The sequence below is a fragment of the Crotalus tigris genome, unplaced genomic scaffold (genome assembly GCF_016545835.1).
Source record: "Crotalus tigris isolate CLP2741 ecotype Arizona unplaced genomic scaffold, ASM1654583v1 scf7180000017568.12009008, whole genome shotgun sequence".
NCBI lineage: Eukaryota > Metazoa > Chordata > Lepidosauria > Squamata > Viperidae > Crotalus > Crotalus tigris.
Genome location: NW_024096478.1, coordinates 3,496,822 through 3,514,115, shown reverse-complemented (window position 1 = coordinate 3,514,115; position 17,294 = coordinate 3,496,822). Strand labels below are relative to the sequence as shown.

Genomic DNA, 17,294 nt, shown 5'->3' with positions numbered 1-17,294 from the left:
ATTCCTACTTCAGCAATGTTATTAAAACAGTTTTACTTTCAGTTTTACTGCATGGTTTTCAAAGCGTACTTTAAAATAATTTCCCTTTTTGAACTGTCCTTTTGATCTTTGTTTTGCAACCAGAAATGAGTCAAATGATGTCTGCAATGATACAAAATGTTCTGTTGCCAGAGATCACAGTTCAGATTCTGGATAGCTAAAATATTTGGGAGTGAAACTTTATGAGTTAGTGAGTTTTTATAGGTTTCATACAATGATTTCTTCCATTTCTAACCAATTTTTTTTTCTGATCAGTTCAGTAAGATAGGAAGGACTGTTGCTTCACAGTGTATTTTGATCAGCAGGACAAAGACCTCTTTGCTCGGCAGCAGCCCAGATTTCCGAAGTTCTTCACAAATTACACAGCAAAGATCTTTAAGTACTAATCTGCTGGTATTACAAGGAAGCTCTTAGAACAGCATTTCAAAGGCGGACTCAGGGTTTACCTGTTTTAGGATGCAGAGACTTGAGAGTGAAAAAGATCAGGGCTAAGCCTCTACAAAATATCCTGCCATTCCTTCCATTACACAGACACACACACACACACACACACACAGCTGATCGCGAAAAAGACTTCCAAGGCAGGTTCAGATAAAATGAAGTTTATTTTCCAAATGTGACATTTCCACACACAAACACAAACCCCTCGCAATACACCGAGGCTGCCTTCACACAACTTTTGCTATAATGTTTCACCTTCCTTTCACCCTGCCCTGCCTGCAGTGAAGGGGAGAATGGCATAGAATAGAATAGAATAGAATAGAATAGAATAGAATAGAATAGAATAGAATAGAATAGAATAGAATCTGGAAGGGACCTTGGAGATCTTCTAGTCCAGCCCCCTGCTCAAGGAGGAGAACCTATACCATTTCAGACAAGTTGTTGTCCAGTCTCTTTTTAAAAACCTCCAGTGATGGAACGCCCACGACTTCTGGAGGCAAGCTGTTCCACTGGTTAATTGTCTTCACTGTCCTCCTTAATTCCAGGTTGCTTCTCTCTTTGACCGGTTTCCAACCATTGTTTCTTGTCCTGCCCTCTGGTGTTTTGGAGAATAGTTTGACTCCCTCTTCTTTGTGGCAGCCTCTCAAATACTGGAATACTGCTATCGTGTCACCCCTGTTTCTTCTTTTCTTTAGACTAGCCAAACCCAAGTCCCGCAGCCTTTCTTCGTATGTTTTCGTCTCCAGGCCTTGGGGGGGGCTTTTGCGATTAGGCAGCGGGTGACTAATGGGCTTCATTAGCCTCCCTCCAAAACAAAACCTTCCCGTCCCAGTCCTTGGAAGGGAGGCGACCTTCACCTGTTGAAAGCCATTCGCGTCAGCCCTTTGGAGGCGCCAAAAAGGGAGCCCCAACCGACCCGCCTCCTCGTTCCTTTCCCTCCTTCCGCGCCCTCCCCTTCCTTTCCCTTTCCCTTCCCTGGTGAGGGCGGTTCACTTGCCTCTACCCCGCCTTCCCTCGCCTCCTTGGCTCTTTCCCGCGTTGCCATTTGCTCGCGAGCAGCTGAATTTCTTCCGGCGGGCTTCGGCTGGGTTCGTGAGATTTGACGGCGGGGCTCGGCTAGGAATCGACGCTGTCTCCGCTCGGGAGTCACCGGCGGAGCGGGGTGCACCGGGGGCGCCGTGAGTACCCACAACCTCAAAAGCGCGCGCGGATCCCCGCTGCCTGTCCCAGCCTTAATTCAGCAGCAGGAACGGCAGCCGGCCGCTTAATAAAGGAGAATCGCCAATCCATCTAAACGATGCACCGAATTTCTGGGCAGGGAGGGAGAGGAAAAAGGGGGCAGGCGGAATTTTACGAATTTGGAGTTTATTGGATATAGAGAATGTATAATTAAAAATAAGAAAAGCCGCCTCTAGGCTTGCGTGCACTTACCCAGAGCCCCGAGATTGTGCCTGCCTCTAACACGCTTCTCTCACCCTACCCCAAAATGAATGCCGGGAAGAGAAGCGGGGATGTTTCTTCTGAACCAGGATACCTTATGAAATGGTGCAGGATGTCCCAAGACCACCACCCCCTCTCTCTCGCCGCTTGACTTCTCTGGTAGATAGCCCCCCTCTCTCCCCTCCCCGGGTATTTTAACGCGTGTATGCTCAGAAAATCTATTTCCAAGGACACGTGTCGAGAAATCGGCGTCGGAAGAGGGAAGAAAATTAGGGAAAGGTGAATTTGGAGGCCATTTGGTTTCATGCGGTTCTGATTTGATGTTAAAGAAATGCAAGAGATAAGATTCTTGAATGATGACTATCCGGAAAAAAAATACGCCGAGTTGCATCTGGCTGTAAGCCTGTGCGTTGGTGTGTGTTTGGAAGCCCACAATTGGCCACACCGCTAGAAAGAAAGGGAAGGGGAGGCAAAGTCGTTTGCACAGGCAACCTAGAAAATGACACATGAAAGCCATAAAATAGATTTTTCTCTACCGAGTCCCGGAAACGGATAAGAGAAGGGCACTGCAGAGGAAAGAACTGGAGAGGTTGGAAGCTGCTGTGCTGGCAGAATCCGGTGTCAGTGTTAACATCTGGAAATGACTGGGAAAATGATGAAATATCTCTCTTAAGTTACGTGCAAAAGATGGCTGCTCTGATGAGGAGGCTGCCTCAGCAATAGGCATTGTCCACAGGCTATAGTCTGTTGCTAGGTTACATCAGGATTTGTCTTCCCCACCACCACCACCACCCTCCTGACATACACCATGAACATAAATGCATCTTGTTGATGTTTCTGATCCCCGATTCCCACTGGTGCATATGCTTCTCCTGATGCATTGTGGGGAAGCTACAGGAAAATCTGCTGATGCAGTTAAATGGCAGAACAAGCAGATTTCAATGAAAAATGAAGTGGCAACATATTTTCCCCCTTAGCATACACATGCACACACAGACCCTCACTGTATGTAATGGTGTGTGGTGCTGTCCTTATCTGTTACCTGGGCTCTAAATGGAGACTGGCTGAGCGATTACACACAGAATAGTTTTGTTCTGTTGATACACAGGGAAATCTAGAGCTCCCATCTTCAGAACTCTGAATGATACTTTTACCCAAACTATTGTTAAGGATGGCAGGGCTGGGAGAGATTTGTTCAAGAAAGCAAGTGCCTTTGGGGCTTTCAGTGAACCTGCAGTGGAAACTGTTGCATATCCCTCATTATCCTTGTGACTGTTTCATGTAACATTTCTAGTGTTACTGAATCATTTATCTGTGACATAATGGCCAAAACTCTTCATATTAATAGGTTAGAAGTTTGTTTTTTCTTCTTTTGGTTACCCCAGAAATCATTGTGGTAGCAAGGAAAGGTCTCTGTGATGAGCTTCAGTTGTTACTTCAGTATCTTTCAGTCCACAATTAGCTTAGTTGGACCTGATTAATTTACATTCTGCATAATTAAATTTGACTAGATAAAAAGGTCATTATTCCATCCTTGCCCAGTAGAGCAGCTTTCCTTTAACCATTGGAATTGCAATTCCTAATATATGTAACCCAATGAAGCTGATGATCAGACTGTTAAATTTTCCCTACAGGCTGCTCTAGATTACTGCAGGCTACTTACAACATCTGATGCATCTAAAACAGTGGTTCTCAACCTGTGGGTCGGGACACCATTTGGGGTCGAACGACCATTTCACAGGGGTCGCCAAACAACACAGTCTGCCATTTTTTCCCCCTTTTCCTTAGCTGTGCTACTCCCTTTTATTCTATTGGCCTTTGAAAGCCAATAGAATAGACTCTCTTGAATAGAGTCTAATTCTATTGGCTTTCAAAAGCCAATAGGAATTGTCCAGGCTGTCTCTGCCCTGCTGAGCCCGTCAAAAGTCCCATTCTGCAAACGGTGCTGAACCAGCTGAGTAGTCCTCGACTTACGATCGGTTGAGTAGTCCTCGACTTACAACCAGTTGGGGGTCGCGGCATTAAAAAGGTTGAGAACCACTGAACTAAAATATATTCTGTGGTCTTCTGATAGGAAGCCAATAATGCAAGTAACAGGCCTGTGAAATTTTAATCATCATTATCAACAAAAATATCTAAACAGAAACATCTGTGTTTCAAATATTGAATTGTCCAATGTTATTATTATAAAGCAACGCGTAATTAATATGCACAACCCGATTTCAAAATTTTGCAATATAGGAGCATATTTCACTAGAATTAAATGATATAGAAAGCAATAGGTGATTCACACATGCTCTCTCTTTGTTTGCACATTACCTTTCTTAAATTCAACAGTACAAGGAGTAAGGGATTTTGTATTCAAGGCATGGTGCATCACAACAGATTTCTTATTTATTTTTAATTATTAAAGAAATTATATAACTGCCCAACTTGTGCAGGTGATTTTATTTTTTTTTAAAAACCCACTATATAATAAAAACCCATCCCATCTCTTCCCCACTCCTCCACCCCTTGGCAGCAACAACACAAATCAGTCTTTTGATTGGTACTCAGATCCTTTCCTGGTACTCAGGCATGCCGACAAAATTAGATTTTAAGGGCCTTTTGGAAAAGCAACAGGGTGGGAGCCCATTATACCTCAGGGGAAATGATATTCCATAAAGAAGGGGCCACCACTGAGAAGGCCCTTTTCTTTAGCCCTCATACACCAGGTTACAAAACAGTACTTTTATTTAAACAAGCAAATGTAAGTAAAGAAATCCGTGGGTGGGAGGGAAATCAGTGGTAAATGCAACACACTGAAGATGAAATGCAGAGGCTATTGCCTGTTTTTGAGTACATAGAAAGCCCCAAAATTAGTAAGAGCTGGAGGGAGGCAGAGAATGGAAAAAGGGAATACATTTGGAAAAATTGAGAGCTTCAGAGCTGCTGAGAGAAGGATTAAAAAATATTTAGAAATAAAAACAAGTCACAGAAATAATACATAGGGATCAGAAAATAGGTTAGAAAGAGTCACAACCAAATTTATATCCATTCACTATAAATTCAAAGAGAGGAATATCAATAAAATACTGATCTGTTTTTTTCTTTTATCTACACTACAGTCCTAGAATAGTAGATTGAACTAGCAGGACATAAATATTTTTGACCCTCATTATGTGTCACATTACTGTGCAAAAATAATGTGTTTTCATTTTTTAAAAATAACTTTATTAAAAGTTTTAAAAATGAAAATTAAAAAATAATAGAAAGTAATATAAAATTTAAAAAGAAAAAGAAATCAAAGAGAAAGTTAAAAGTGCAAAAAAGAAAATAAAAGAAAAAAGAAAGTGCTTCCAGACTTCTTTACCGTTATACCTCTTTATCTGGAATTACAACATGACTCTGTTCTTTCTATAAACTATCCCAGTGATGGCGAACCTTTTAGAGACTGAGTGCCCAAACTGCAACCCAAAACTCACTTATGCATTGTCGAGTGCCAGGTGGGTGTGGCCCATTGGGTGGGCATGGCCCATTGGGTGGGCATGGCCCATTGGGTGGGCGTGGCTGTGGTGGTAATGGCAGAGTGGGTGGGACTAAAAAGTTCAATCAATTCCAACTTTGTGAGATCTTTTTTCCCCCGCGAGAAGTTGAAATTGACTGATTGATTGAACCTTTTTTTTGCACACAGTGGCGTAGGCCTAAAGCGAAAAGGTTTTATAAAACCCAGCTGAAGGCCTAGGACTGGGGCGACAGCGCGCATTTCCACAGAGAGGGCTCTGAGTGCCGCCTCTGGCACCCGTGCCATAGGTTCGCCACCATTGAACTATCCTGTCTAATCATCAAAACCCTAAACCTTTCTCCCCTTTTTTATGCAAAAAAAAATACATAGACGTTTTTCTGCCTGCAACATATATATATATATACAGCAACATAGAATCCTCGAGTTCTGGGATTATATAAACCAGCTGTTTATTGCTAAAACAGTGGCAGACAACAAAACAACTATTTATAAATCTAAAACAATCTTAGCTTTTGCTGGTTCACTGCCAGTGTCGTCAGAGTGAGTGTTGGAGGTGGGGAGTTTTCTTATAAGCCCTGCTGACTCAGTATCCTGCCCATTGATCTTGTGATAGGTCCTAACCAGCTGTAATTGCCTCAATTGATATCAGATCCAGACTGCGTAGCCCACGGTGACCATGGAGGGGGAGGCGATTGGAAAATAGACCAGTGGTAGTAGCATCAGATGGCTGGGGGGGCAAGAAGTACAGGCGGGACAGATAGACAGGCCAGGAGGGGAACAAGGCAAGGAAAGGCAAGGCTGACAGCAATGGGAAGGACAAAGGAAGGAACAACAGGAAGAAAGAAAGTTGCAAAAATGGAATGCAAGCGAGGAGACAATATATATATTGTCTTCTCTTTGATTGAAGAAGTTAACTTGGCCATCTCAGAAAGTTCATCAGCCATTATTCATCATTTTATGTATTGCCTAATCTTTCCATCTTTGTCTACTCCAGTGTTTCTCAACCTCAGCTACTTTAGGTGTTTTTTGATGAAACATGTCTATCAGAGCAACCTGGTCTACCCAACTATGGGATGGAGCATACTGCTTCCACTTCTGCTGATGAGAGCTAAATAGCTCAAAATAGCTATACTAGTCTCCCTTTGTTGGTAAATTTAAATTTAACTCAGTTACTTTAAAATGTGTGGACTTCAACACCCAGAATTCCCCAGTCAGCATGCCTATCACACATGATAAAATGTCCCTTCTTATTGTTGACATTTCCAACATAAATTTGAAGTCTTTTATACATTCTACACAATTTATCTGGTATCATATACCAATGGTGCATCATTTTATATAATATCTCTAACATTGCAACAAAGTGTAATCTCTTGTTTTTGTTTGGTATTCCCCTTGATAAAATTCTTATATCACAATAATTTAGTCATTTGTGCTTAGCTATTATTTCTCTTCTATAAAATGCTTCTTCTGTTTTGAACCACAAAAGTGTTTTGGGGCACAACCTTGGTTTTATCTATTCTATATTCTCAATATGGCATGTCTAACATAATGATAAAAACACACACATTAACCTTGATTTTATCATACTACAAATACCCAGGTCATGTCTTTATAATTCCAAAATATCTCTATTTCTCAGCAGAAAAAAAAATGTTTTGGGTACCAGCTGGTCTTGCTGATGTACATTCCATGCATATGAAACTGCAGATCACCTAGAAGAAAATCCAAGAGCTTTTACAAAAAAAATATATGGAATTTTGCAAATGAAGTTTTCTTATGAGACTAACCATCTGATTTGCAAAACATCATATGTATACATCCAAATACTTTGAAAGAGCTGTTTCACAAAAGATGGAATATGAAGTATCTCTTTGGATATTGTTAAAGAGTTTTTTTTGATTTTTTTTCATTTTTCATGGCACCTTCCAGCCCTCCTCTTACTTCTCTCCACATGTGTATATATGAGCAGTCTTGCTAGAAAACTGTGTACCTCATGTCTTCTATGCTGAATCAGTATTTCTCTGCTATTAATTTATGTGTGGGTACGCATAGAGTGTACATGTATTACAGAAGTTACTAGACCATATTCACATGTATAACTGCATCTAGGGTCTGTTCAGTGTGCATATGGACAATTGCTACTTTCACAAGCAGTCAGTGAAAGAACACTTCAATGTTCCTTTGGAGGGATGTATAGATGCATCGATTGATGTATGGTCAAAATTTCTCTAAAATAATTGTGTGGGAACATCGTAAGTTCAATCTAATTCTATTTAAAGAGGTGTTGCTACAATTTCTTTCAGGATAGATACAGTACATTATTGATCTGTACAGTCTTATTTTCTACTGGACTTTGCTCATGATTTGTCTCTTATTTTTATATTTATTTATTTTTGCTATACCTCCCTCTCTATATATAATGCATTTACTGTATACCCCATCTTTTCTATGGACAGGGAAAGGTCTGCTCTCAATTCATCCTCATAGCAGTACTGTGAAATAGATTGAGCACAGAGTGACTGTCTGGTTCAAATCTTTGCATGAATTTCTGGGTTTAAGTAGGGACTAAAACTGAATCTACCTGTTCCAATCATTACATGGCATTCTACTATTCGTATTTTATATCTTTCCCCAAAACTCTCCTGCTGTTGATCATTCCTAGAATTATGCTGAGGAAAAAAGTAAGCAATAATGTTTTTTCCTTGCATAATCTTTTTAGCAATAGCAAAAGCACTTAGACTTAAACCCGCTTCATAGTGCTTTACAGCATTTTCTATCAGCATGTTGCCCCCAACAATCTGGGTTCTCATTTTACTGACCTCGGAAGGATGGAAAGCTGAGACAACCTTGGGCCAGTCAGGATCGAACTGCTGGCAGTGGGCAGAGTCAGCCTGCAATACTGCATTCTAACCACTGTGCCACCACGGCTTTTTCCCATAAGCTTTTAGGAGGAAAATTGTGCTTAGGAATAGAATGTGTTAGAAAGATCTACTTTATAAAACTTCTTACCCCATAGCAAAGTTAGAGTCCCTCCCATCAGGCCCAATTATCTAATTAAGATCATTATTTCCACCTATATTGTGATTCCAGTTTCTCCATGACTTTTGAACAATTTCTGATCAGGACTGCTGAAAAGGGAAGCTTATCTGTGCATTGGGATCAATGGGCTGCAAAATTAAAACCTCCCTCTTTTCCATCCAGAGTGATCCTAGGGGTGTGACGTGATTATCCTGGATATAATAAGAAAACGACAAGGGTTAAAAACCACTCACGTAATCAGTCTTGGAAGCCCTGATTTGTGTTTCTACTCTAATTTGGCTTGTTTGCCATCAGCCACATGATCAGATAACCATATCTGATTGGGTGTACAGTCTTTGTTCAGCACATAATTTTATGATTGCCTGATACACAAGAAAAAAGGGTTTATTTATTTTTTTAAGTACACAGTGGGAAAGTTGGGAAACAGCATCAGCAAATGTTACAGTGAATGAAGCTTGTCAAGAAGTTCTTTGTATTCCGCTCTTTCAAGAAAGTATCTTTGGCCTAAAAATTAAACCAAGCAGAACCTTGGGTTAGCCTCAAAAACTATGAATATAAATTTGGTTGGACTTTTAAAGTACTTTGCATGGAATATTAGATTAAATAACAAGATTAGTAAATTGGATTAATGCAGAGTTTTAAATGCTGCTTGGGCAATGAAAACAAAAGCTAAAGTGAAATGATCTAAAAACAGATTACCATGGAAAGTATGGTATATAGTCTTCCTGTCTGGTTTTCAATGAGGCTATGGCAATATATCATAAAATAAGAAGAGGAGTGGTAGTAAATGAAAACTTTTATATTAAAATGCATTAGTATATTTTCTGCAGAAATCTTAATAGGCATTTTGAAAATGAATTCGTAATATAATAAATATATACTGTAAATCAAACAGAGCCATTTCAAAATTAAAATATATTTAGTGGGTGGAAGGAGAGTCAGGCTATTTGCTAGTTATGCTCCAAATTCTGTATGTTGTCTGATTCTGCTCCACGCTCCAACACAGGATCCTAAATGTGGCTAAGGATCTAGGCAGATAATTATCAGAGCATATTAAAGCCACATCACAACTTCTTTTGCCAATTCATTTCTATAAATGTTGCTGTTGTATTTTATCCCATTGCAATTGGTGTTTTGTTGATAGGAAATACTGCAGCAGTGATTGAATCTTGAGGATAGTTTCAAAATCGGGCAGTAAGGAGCACAGAATTGCCCCACGGAGATGGGTTTTCATTGCATTTGAGTTCTAATAAGGCTTCAGAGATCTGGGAGAGATGCATTTTTTAACCAATATAAGAGAAATAAAAATGTCAACAACCCTGAAACTAAAACTCTCTGTTTTATATTCAGTGTTCTTGAAAAAATGTCGGGAGATATACCATTAAACATCAATATCAAAGAGCCTCGCTGGGATCAAAGCACATTCGTTGGACGCGCTAACCACTTCTTCACTGTAACCGATCCTAGGAATATATTGTTATCCAATGAACAATTAGAAAAAGCAAAACAAATTGTGCACAATTACAGGTATGCTTTGGGTTTTTCTTCCCCCCGTTTTATTCCACTTTCTCTAGATGGGTAACATTATTCTGGGAACATTATAATAAGATCAGAGAAATCATTTATCTAGGGAAAACAGCTCTTTTGTAAGTTAAAAAAATGTACTTTTAGAATTGAGGAAATAGGAGTCAGGAGTTAATGTTCTGTAACAATGCTTTAGGAGAAAACTAGGAAATCGTGACTCCAAAAATGCTAATGTTTTCACATTAGAATTATTTTGGAGATGAAAAGGAAGCACCAATTAAAGGTAGTCCTCAACGTACGACCACAATTGAACCCAACATTTATGTTGCTAAGTGAGAAATGTGTTAAATGAGTTTTGCCCCATTTTGTGACTTTTCTTGCCACACTTGTTAAGTGAATCGCTGCAGTTCTTAAATTAGTAACCCGGTTGTTAAGTGAATCTGGTTTCCCCATTGACTTATCAGAAGGTCACAAAAGGGGATCACATGACTGTGGGACACTGCAACCATCATAAATGTGAGTTATCAAGCATCCGAATGTAAATCATGTGACCATGGGGAAGCTGCAATGGTCATAAGTGTGAAAAATGGTCATCAGTCAGTTTTTTCAGTGCCATTGAAGCTTCACACAGTCACTAAATGAACTGTTGTAAGACGAAGACTACCGGTATAGAAAAAAGTATGCATATTTTCCTCCAATGATTATGAAACCATGTAGTTTTGATAATTTTGAAAAGAGCAGACATAGATAGAGAAAAATTTCTCACAAGGGGATATGATTTATACTTAAAAAATATTCCTTAACCTTTGGGAACTAAAATATTGGTAGTATTATATTAATGATTAAATATTTGTATGTATTTCCTCTAATCATAAGACAAGGCATTGTGGCCCCTGGGTTAACAGAAGATGAACTCTGGAGAGGAAAATATATCTACGATTCAGCCTTCCATCCAGATACTGGTGAAAAGATGGTTTTGATTGGCCGTATGTCTGCTCAGGTGCCTATGAACATGACAATTACTGGCTTCATGATGACATTTTATAGGTAAGTAGTCATAACTTACTGATAAATAATCGTGAATGGAATAAATATTTTTTCAGACTTGAGTTTTAAAAAATATCAGAGATGTATGTTGAATGTTCCGTAAGACTGCTAAAGGGAACACTTTGCCTTTTTACTAATGATTTCCTCATTTGAACTAATAAACAGTTTTGTCTAGAATTAGTTATGACACGGGCTTCAGATGCTTCTGTCTTTTATCATGACATTTACGATGAGGTGCCCAAATTCTCATCCTATTATTTAAAGCAGGGATCCCCAACCTGTGGGCCGTGGCCCTCTACTATTTGCAACCAGGCCTCGTGAGTGGCTGGCTGGTGTGTGCGTGCACAGCCCTACTGATGCAAGTGTCATAGATGCTCGTGGCCCCACTCACATGAGGGTGGCGGGCGCTCACAGCCCCACTCACATGAGCGTTATGGGCACTTAGAGACTTGAGTGAGTGTTGCAGGCGCTCAGAGCCTCACACAAGCATCATGGGCGCCCTTCTCAGCCCCACTTGTGCAAACAATGGCTGCTTGGAGGCTCATATGCACGTGCGTCACAGGCATTTGGTCCCGCTTGTGCCTCCCCCTCCCACAAAACCATCTCCTCTTCCCTCCCCCCCCCGATTTAAAGCACCCAACAAAGATAATTCAGAATGGATTTTGACAGGTCTAGTCTAATAGTGGCATGTCAGTTCTTCTTCAGAATGTATTATTTGTGCCTGTTCTGTGCTTTATTACTTTTTAATGGTAGGGATTTGTACTTCTGGGTACATATATGTTTATGTCCTTGATTTAATGGCAACAACAAAAAGAATTATATTTTCCTACTTGTGAGCATTTGAAACATAGGCAAATTTTGTCTGACAGGCAAATTTTCTATCAAATATTTCCATGTGAATTCGAAAAACGGTCAAAGCTTTGTTACCATAACAAAGAAGATAAATAAAACATTATTTTCCTTTCTTTGGAGCAATTCTGAAAGAGCTTCCCAGAGGCCTTAGACCACCGCTGGCTTCTCTTTTCATGGTCAATAAAGGAGATCTGCCAGGGATTTTCCTGTGGTAGCCCAAATTTCTACTGTGATTCTTTCTCCTCAATTGCACTCTGATAACATAGGAAGGAGGATAATGGAGGCTTTCATTCTTCAAAAATCCAAAACACTCCCATCATGCTCCAGAACTGTTTTAATAGATTTAGAGCTAAGATAAAAAGAGGAAATGTTTTATTAAAACTTTAACAAGCAATGAAAAACACTCTGCCACTCCATCCTCTAAAGAATACCCATTGCCTCCATTTCTGACGCTGGCTGCAGCAAACTAGGAAGGTACATTGCAAAAAGTAGCAGACATAATTCTCCCACTGACCCCATAACATAAGCAATGGCTATATTCAAACTGTAGCATTTTTCCTAAGACTTTACATACAGGTAGTCCTCAACTTACAACAGTTCATTTAGTGACGGTTCAAAGTTACCTCACTGAAAAAAGTGACATGACTATTTTCCACACAACCATCGCAGTATCCCCATGGTCACATAATCAAAATTCAGATGCTTGGTAATTGATTCGTATTTATGACGGTTAAAGTGTCCTGAGGTCATGTGATCCCCTTTTGCAAACTTCTGACAAGCAAAGTCAACGGGGAAACCACTTTCACTAACTGCCATGATTCGCTTAACAACGGTGGCAAGAAAAGTTATAAAATGGGGCAAAACTCACTTAACAAATGTTTTACTTAGCAACAGAAATTCTGAGCTCAATTGTCATTGTAAGTTGAGGACTACCTGTATATTTCTGCATTTTGTGTAGGTAAACTATTATTCTGTGAAGTAATCCTTAGTTGTTTTAACAGCTCAAAATGAGTTTTTTAGCTCTGGCTCAAAATAATTTGATTCACTCTTGAGTTAATCTGATCTAAACTATGTTTAAAGGATGAAATTTCATTATCATCTGGATAGATTTAATATAAATATACTACAGTACTTTATCTATTATGTTACTTTATCAAACTGAGCTCATATCAAAATTTATTGAAAATTAATTGTCCTTTCCTTCTTCCAAGAACAACTCCAGCCGTGGTTTTCTGGCAATGGATTAATCAATCCTTCAATGCTATTGTAAATTATACCAACAGGAGTGGAGATGCTCCAATTAATGTCAGGTAAAGCCATCAAGATGCACCAAGCAGATAATTCAAGTATGTTGAATAAAATATGCGCTCTAATTTGAAGCTAGGTCTAATATAAAGCTTAACATGAACTGCTGTAGAAAATATTTTGCCGCTATAATCCTACGGGTTTAAAAGTATGTTTTAAATTGATATGATATTATTGAGTCAATATAGACCTGAGGATGCTGGTTCATTAATTTAATTGATTGATAGTTAAAGAGTCTCCCATAAAAAGGGGAGAAAAAAATGAAAAACTGTGGTAATTATCACCATAATGCAGAAAAGAGGGGCCAAATTATTGTAGATTTCAAGTTTCAGATCTGCACTGTTCTGAGAATTGCATGGCCTCTCTGCTTTTTCTGAATGGCTTTCAGCACTATAATGATAATGGATCATAAATTGCTTTGTTAAGATTATTATTAAATCTGCAATGTGGTCTTTCATAGAATGGCTTGACGTGACGACATATAAGCACAAGGTAATCTATAATGGGGAAAAATAGAAGCGATGCTAATTTAATAACAGTAATATATAATAAGCATATAGTGCATTTAAAATATTTAAAGCCCTTCACGTAAATATTATCAGCATACAAAATGCTACTAGATGCATGACTGCCGGGTTATCCCTGTCTGGTACTAAACACAATTTCTTTGCATGTTGACCATCCCGCAAGATCATTTGCATTGTTAAAAAGACTAATTAGGTCACTAATGCATTCTAAGTCATTCATTATGGATTTCAGATGATGGGAATCAGAACACTTCAAAATGCCATGTGCAACTGACTGTTATAGTTTGCAATGTTCCTAACTTCAGTGAGAGTTTTCTAAATATCCTGTGGTTTAAAAATGTAAACTGGTGCCTGGGAAATATAGAAGAGGACCACTTAGAGATGTTAGACAAATAGATAGCTGCATTTAAATTTTAAACAGTGTGGCCTGGAGTATATTGCTAGGAAGTAATGATCTTCAGCAAATCAAGGCACTATGCTTGAGGCAAGGGCATCACCATCTTGATTTTTTTTTCCCCCAACAGCTCTTCATGGAACTAAGGCCAAGTCAGTATTGAAGGTAGAAAACACAGGTTGAGGTATTTATCCTAAGCATAGTCTAATCTTCAACAGAAGCACCCCTAATAGCAGGGGTCTTCAAACTTGGCCCTTTTATGACTTGTGGACTTCAATTCCCAGAATTCTTCAGCCAGTGTGCCTGGCTGAGGAATTCTGGGAGTTGAAGTCCACAAGTCATAAAAGGGCCACATTTGAAGACCCCCCTGCCTTATAGCATGCATTGGCCTTTCAGCTCTTGTGAAAATATCTATTATGTCAAATCACTCTGTTGAAAGTAGGTTTAAATTACTTAAGCCACTTTCAATAGAAGATATAGTCAAGTGTTACTGCACAAGCTACGGGCCACACTTGGCCTTTAAATTACATGCCAGGAGCTACTTTCCAATGAGACAAGGCCAGAACAAAATAGTTAAAATTGAATGAATTAAATATAGTTATTATGTTAACAATTCCTCTGAATAACTTCCTCCTTCTGCCGTCTAAAAATTACAATTGGGGGCAAACTCTGGATGAGTACTAGGTGTCCCACCAAAGGTTTTAAGGGGCCATATGTAACTCTGGGTCCCAAACTATACAGCTCTGGTGTAGCAGTCCATTTTATGGCTTTCTGGCACTCTTGGGAAGGCTGGATATGAATTGCCAACCCAAATATACTCCTTAGGTGTTTCCTGGCCTTAAACTAAAGATTCCTGAGAATGGACCTGCCACAGAGCCATGACTTTTTAAAGCTGAATGTAGATTTTTTTCTACAAGTGTTATAGTGAAATCTAGTCATTAAAAAATTCCAATAAATGTATGCAAGTAATAAAAGCACAAATCCGCCTACTGGCAAAATATTTTCAAGCTTACTCATAGTCATAGTAATTCACTGGGTAATTTTACACTTCCTTTCAGCCCACCCTATCCTACAGAGGAGTTGTTGTGAGATTAAAATAAAGCCACATATATCCCATTGCTTTGAATGCCTGCATGATATAGCATATTTATATAACTAATGAATAAAACAGCATTAAAAGATCAACTAATAATTTCAGGAGATCAAATTAAAGAGAAATGTGTAAACTAAATTCCAAAAGAGAAAAACCAGTTCTAACTGGAAGGAACAGTATTTTATAATTCAGAAGTAATGCAGGGGGGAAAAAGAACATATCCAATTCAGGAGAGCTATTAAAAGTGCTTATGCTGCAAAGATTAGGCAGCTTCATAATGAAACAAGTGAGTCTATTAAGATAACTTAGTAAAAGTAGCATAGTTTTTTTTTTAAGGGAATATCCACCTTTTCCATTGCTTTATCAGTCCCTATTGTCCTTGAAAAGAGACTTTAGAAACACTAGAAAAGAAAACTTCCCAGCCACTAGGTTGCCCTAGTTTATCTTTTGGCAATCTTTGTATTGCTGCCATAAAATAGGTTGCCATTATGCCAGTTATGCAAATAGAATCAAAAACTGAGATTCAGAGCATGTGGTTCTTGTACATATACAAACATTCATATTTTTGTTTTAGCCAGCTGGGAACAGCCTATGTTTCTGCTACCACAGGTGCTGTTGCAACTGCTCTAGGACTTAATGCACTCACAAAGGTATTTCCATTATTCACTCCTTGTTTGAGACTATAGTGTAGATTGTTGTGAAAATTTTATATAACAGTTGTTATATGCATGACGTTAACCTGGCTGATAAAAAAACGATGCATTTATTCTTATTTGTGTTGTCATAAGATCACTGAATGATTGTATAGATCCTCCATGTTGAATTTCTTGGTTTAACTGAATAGTAACTTATGCATATACTTTCCCTGAAATCAGAAAACTAGATATTAGAGACAAAAATATATAGTGAACTCTTATTGTGTTTGTACATGAGTATCTTTCCATATATATTTTGCATATATTTATTCAAATATAAATAGTAAATAAATGTGTCATCAGACACAACTCCTTAGAGAATACAATTTGTACTGAAAATACGTAAGCAGCTGATGCACATAGATACTGAGTACAGTGGGCTCTTGAAAGTTACGTTATATTCTTTGAAATTCTCCTTCAAATTGCCCTGTAGAAAAATCCTCATGACGTATGTAGAGTCTGTATCTTTGCTGTCCACTTCATGAATCAAATAAAAAAGAATCTTTCCTGCAAGGAAAAAAAAAGAATTCTGAGTAAATTGTGACTCATTGACAGAGCAAAGTAGCCTGATTCTAAAATCAGTCACAAGATTGCTGCAGGTTCTTTCTCGGAAGAGAAACTTATTGCAGTTATAGTAACTGTTTCACTATTGTTTAAATGAAAGAAAACAGGTTCTGCTTCCTGAGTTCACTGATAGATAGTGCAGCATGTCTATTTTCAGAAAAATGCAGTGGGGGAAACTATCATTAATTTCTTTTAAGGAACAATATTTAAATACATTACCAAGAGATACAGTTACCGCACATTCTCTGCTGTTTCGATCTGCATTCTTCAGACAGCCGATCATAAAATATTATTACTGTTAGACTTTTTGCTGCTGTCCTTCATGGCTTAAGTCAGGAAAAAAATTAACTAGGGTTAGCCATAGTCAGATGACCCTCTCTTCTTTTTCTGCAGCATGTTTCACCACTTATAGGACGTTTTGTTCCTTTTGCTGCTGTAGCTGCTGCAAACTGTATTAATATTCCATTAATGAGGCAAAGGTAAGATGAACCATAACATGTGATCTTCAGAGCTTCCTGGCAGCACTTGCCATCACTGACTGTGTTCTCCAGCATAAACACACACACACACACACACACACACACACCAAACATGTTCATGTGAAATACGTCATTTTTAAGTTAAGCTAAAAAGAATTTTGAAATGTTTGCCCCATACTTAGTTTCTCTTTCTGTAAGAGTTATACTAACTCCAAGTTCCTTATGAAAGAGATGGTGTTTTTTTTTCAAACTTGGGAAATCAGGAAACATTTTGAAACATTCTTGTCCTTTAGATCTACCAGCAGCACCAATCCAGGAATGTACTGGTTTGCAAAGAACTGCTGCAT

At 38.7% G+C, this 17,294-nt stretch overlaps 1 protein-coding gene across 1 annotated transcript in view; it reads left to right on the top strand.

Moving 5' to 3' along the window:
- The first annotated feature begins 1,412 nt into the window (after positions 1–1,412).
- SFXN1 (sideroflexin 1) overlaps positions 1,413–17,294 on the top strand; it is a 38,059-nt gene continuing 22,177 nt past the window's right edge. Inside the window, exons 1-6 of the mRNA XM_039351948.1 lie at positions 1,413–1,658; positions 9,818–9,994; positions 10,868–11,038; positions 13,102–13,200; positions 15,784–15,859; positions 16,862–16,947. Coding sequence (XP_039207882.1) covers positions 9,831–9,994; positions 10,868–11,038; positions 13,102–13,200; positions 15,784–15,859; positions 16,862–16,947 — 596 coding nt within the window. The 5' untranslated portion in view covers positions 1,413–1,658; positions 9,818–9,830. The remainder of the gene's footprint in view (positions 1,659–9,817; positions 9,995–10,867; positions 11,039–13,101; positions 13,201–15,783; positions 15,860–16,861; positions 16,948–17,294) is intronic.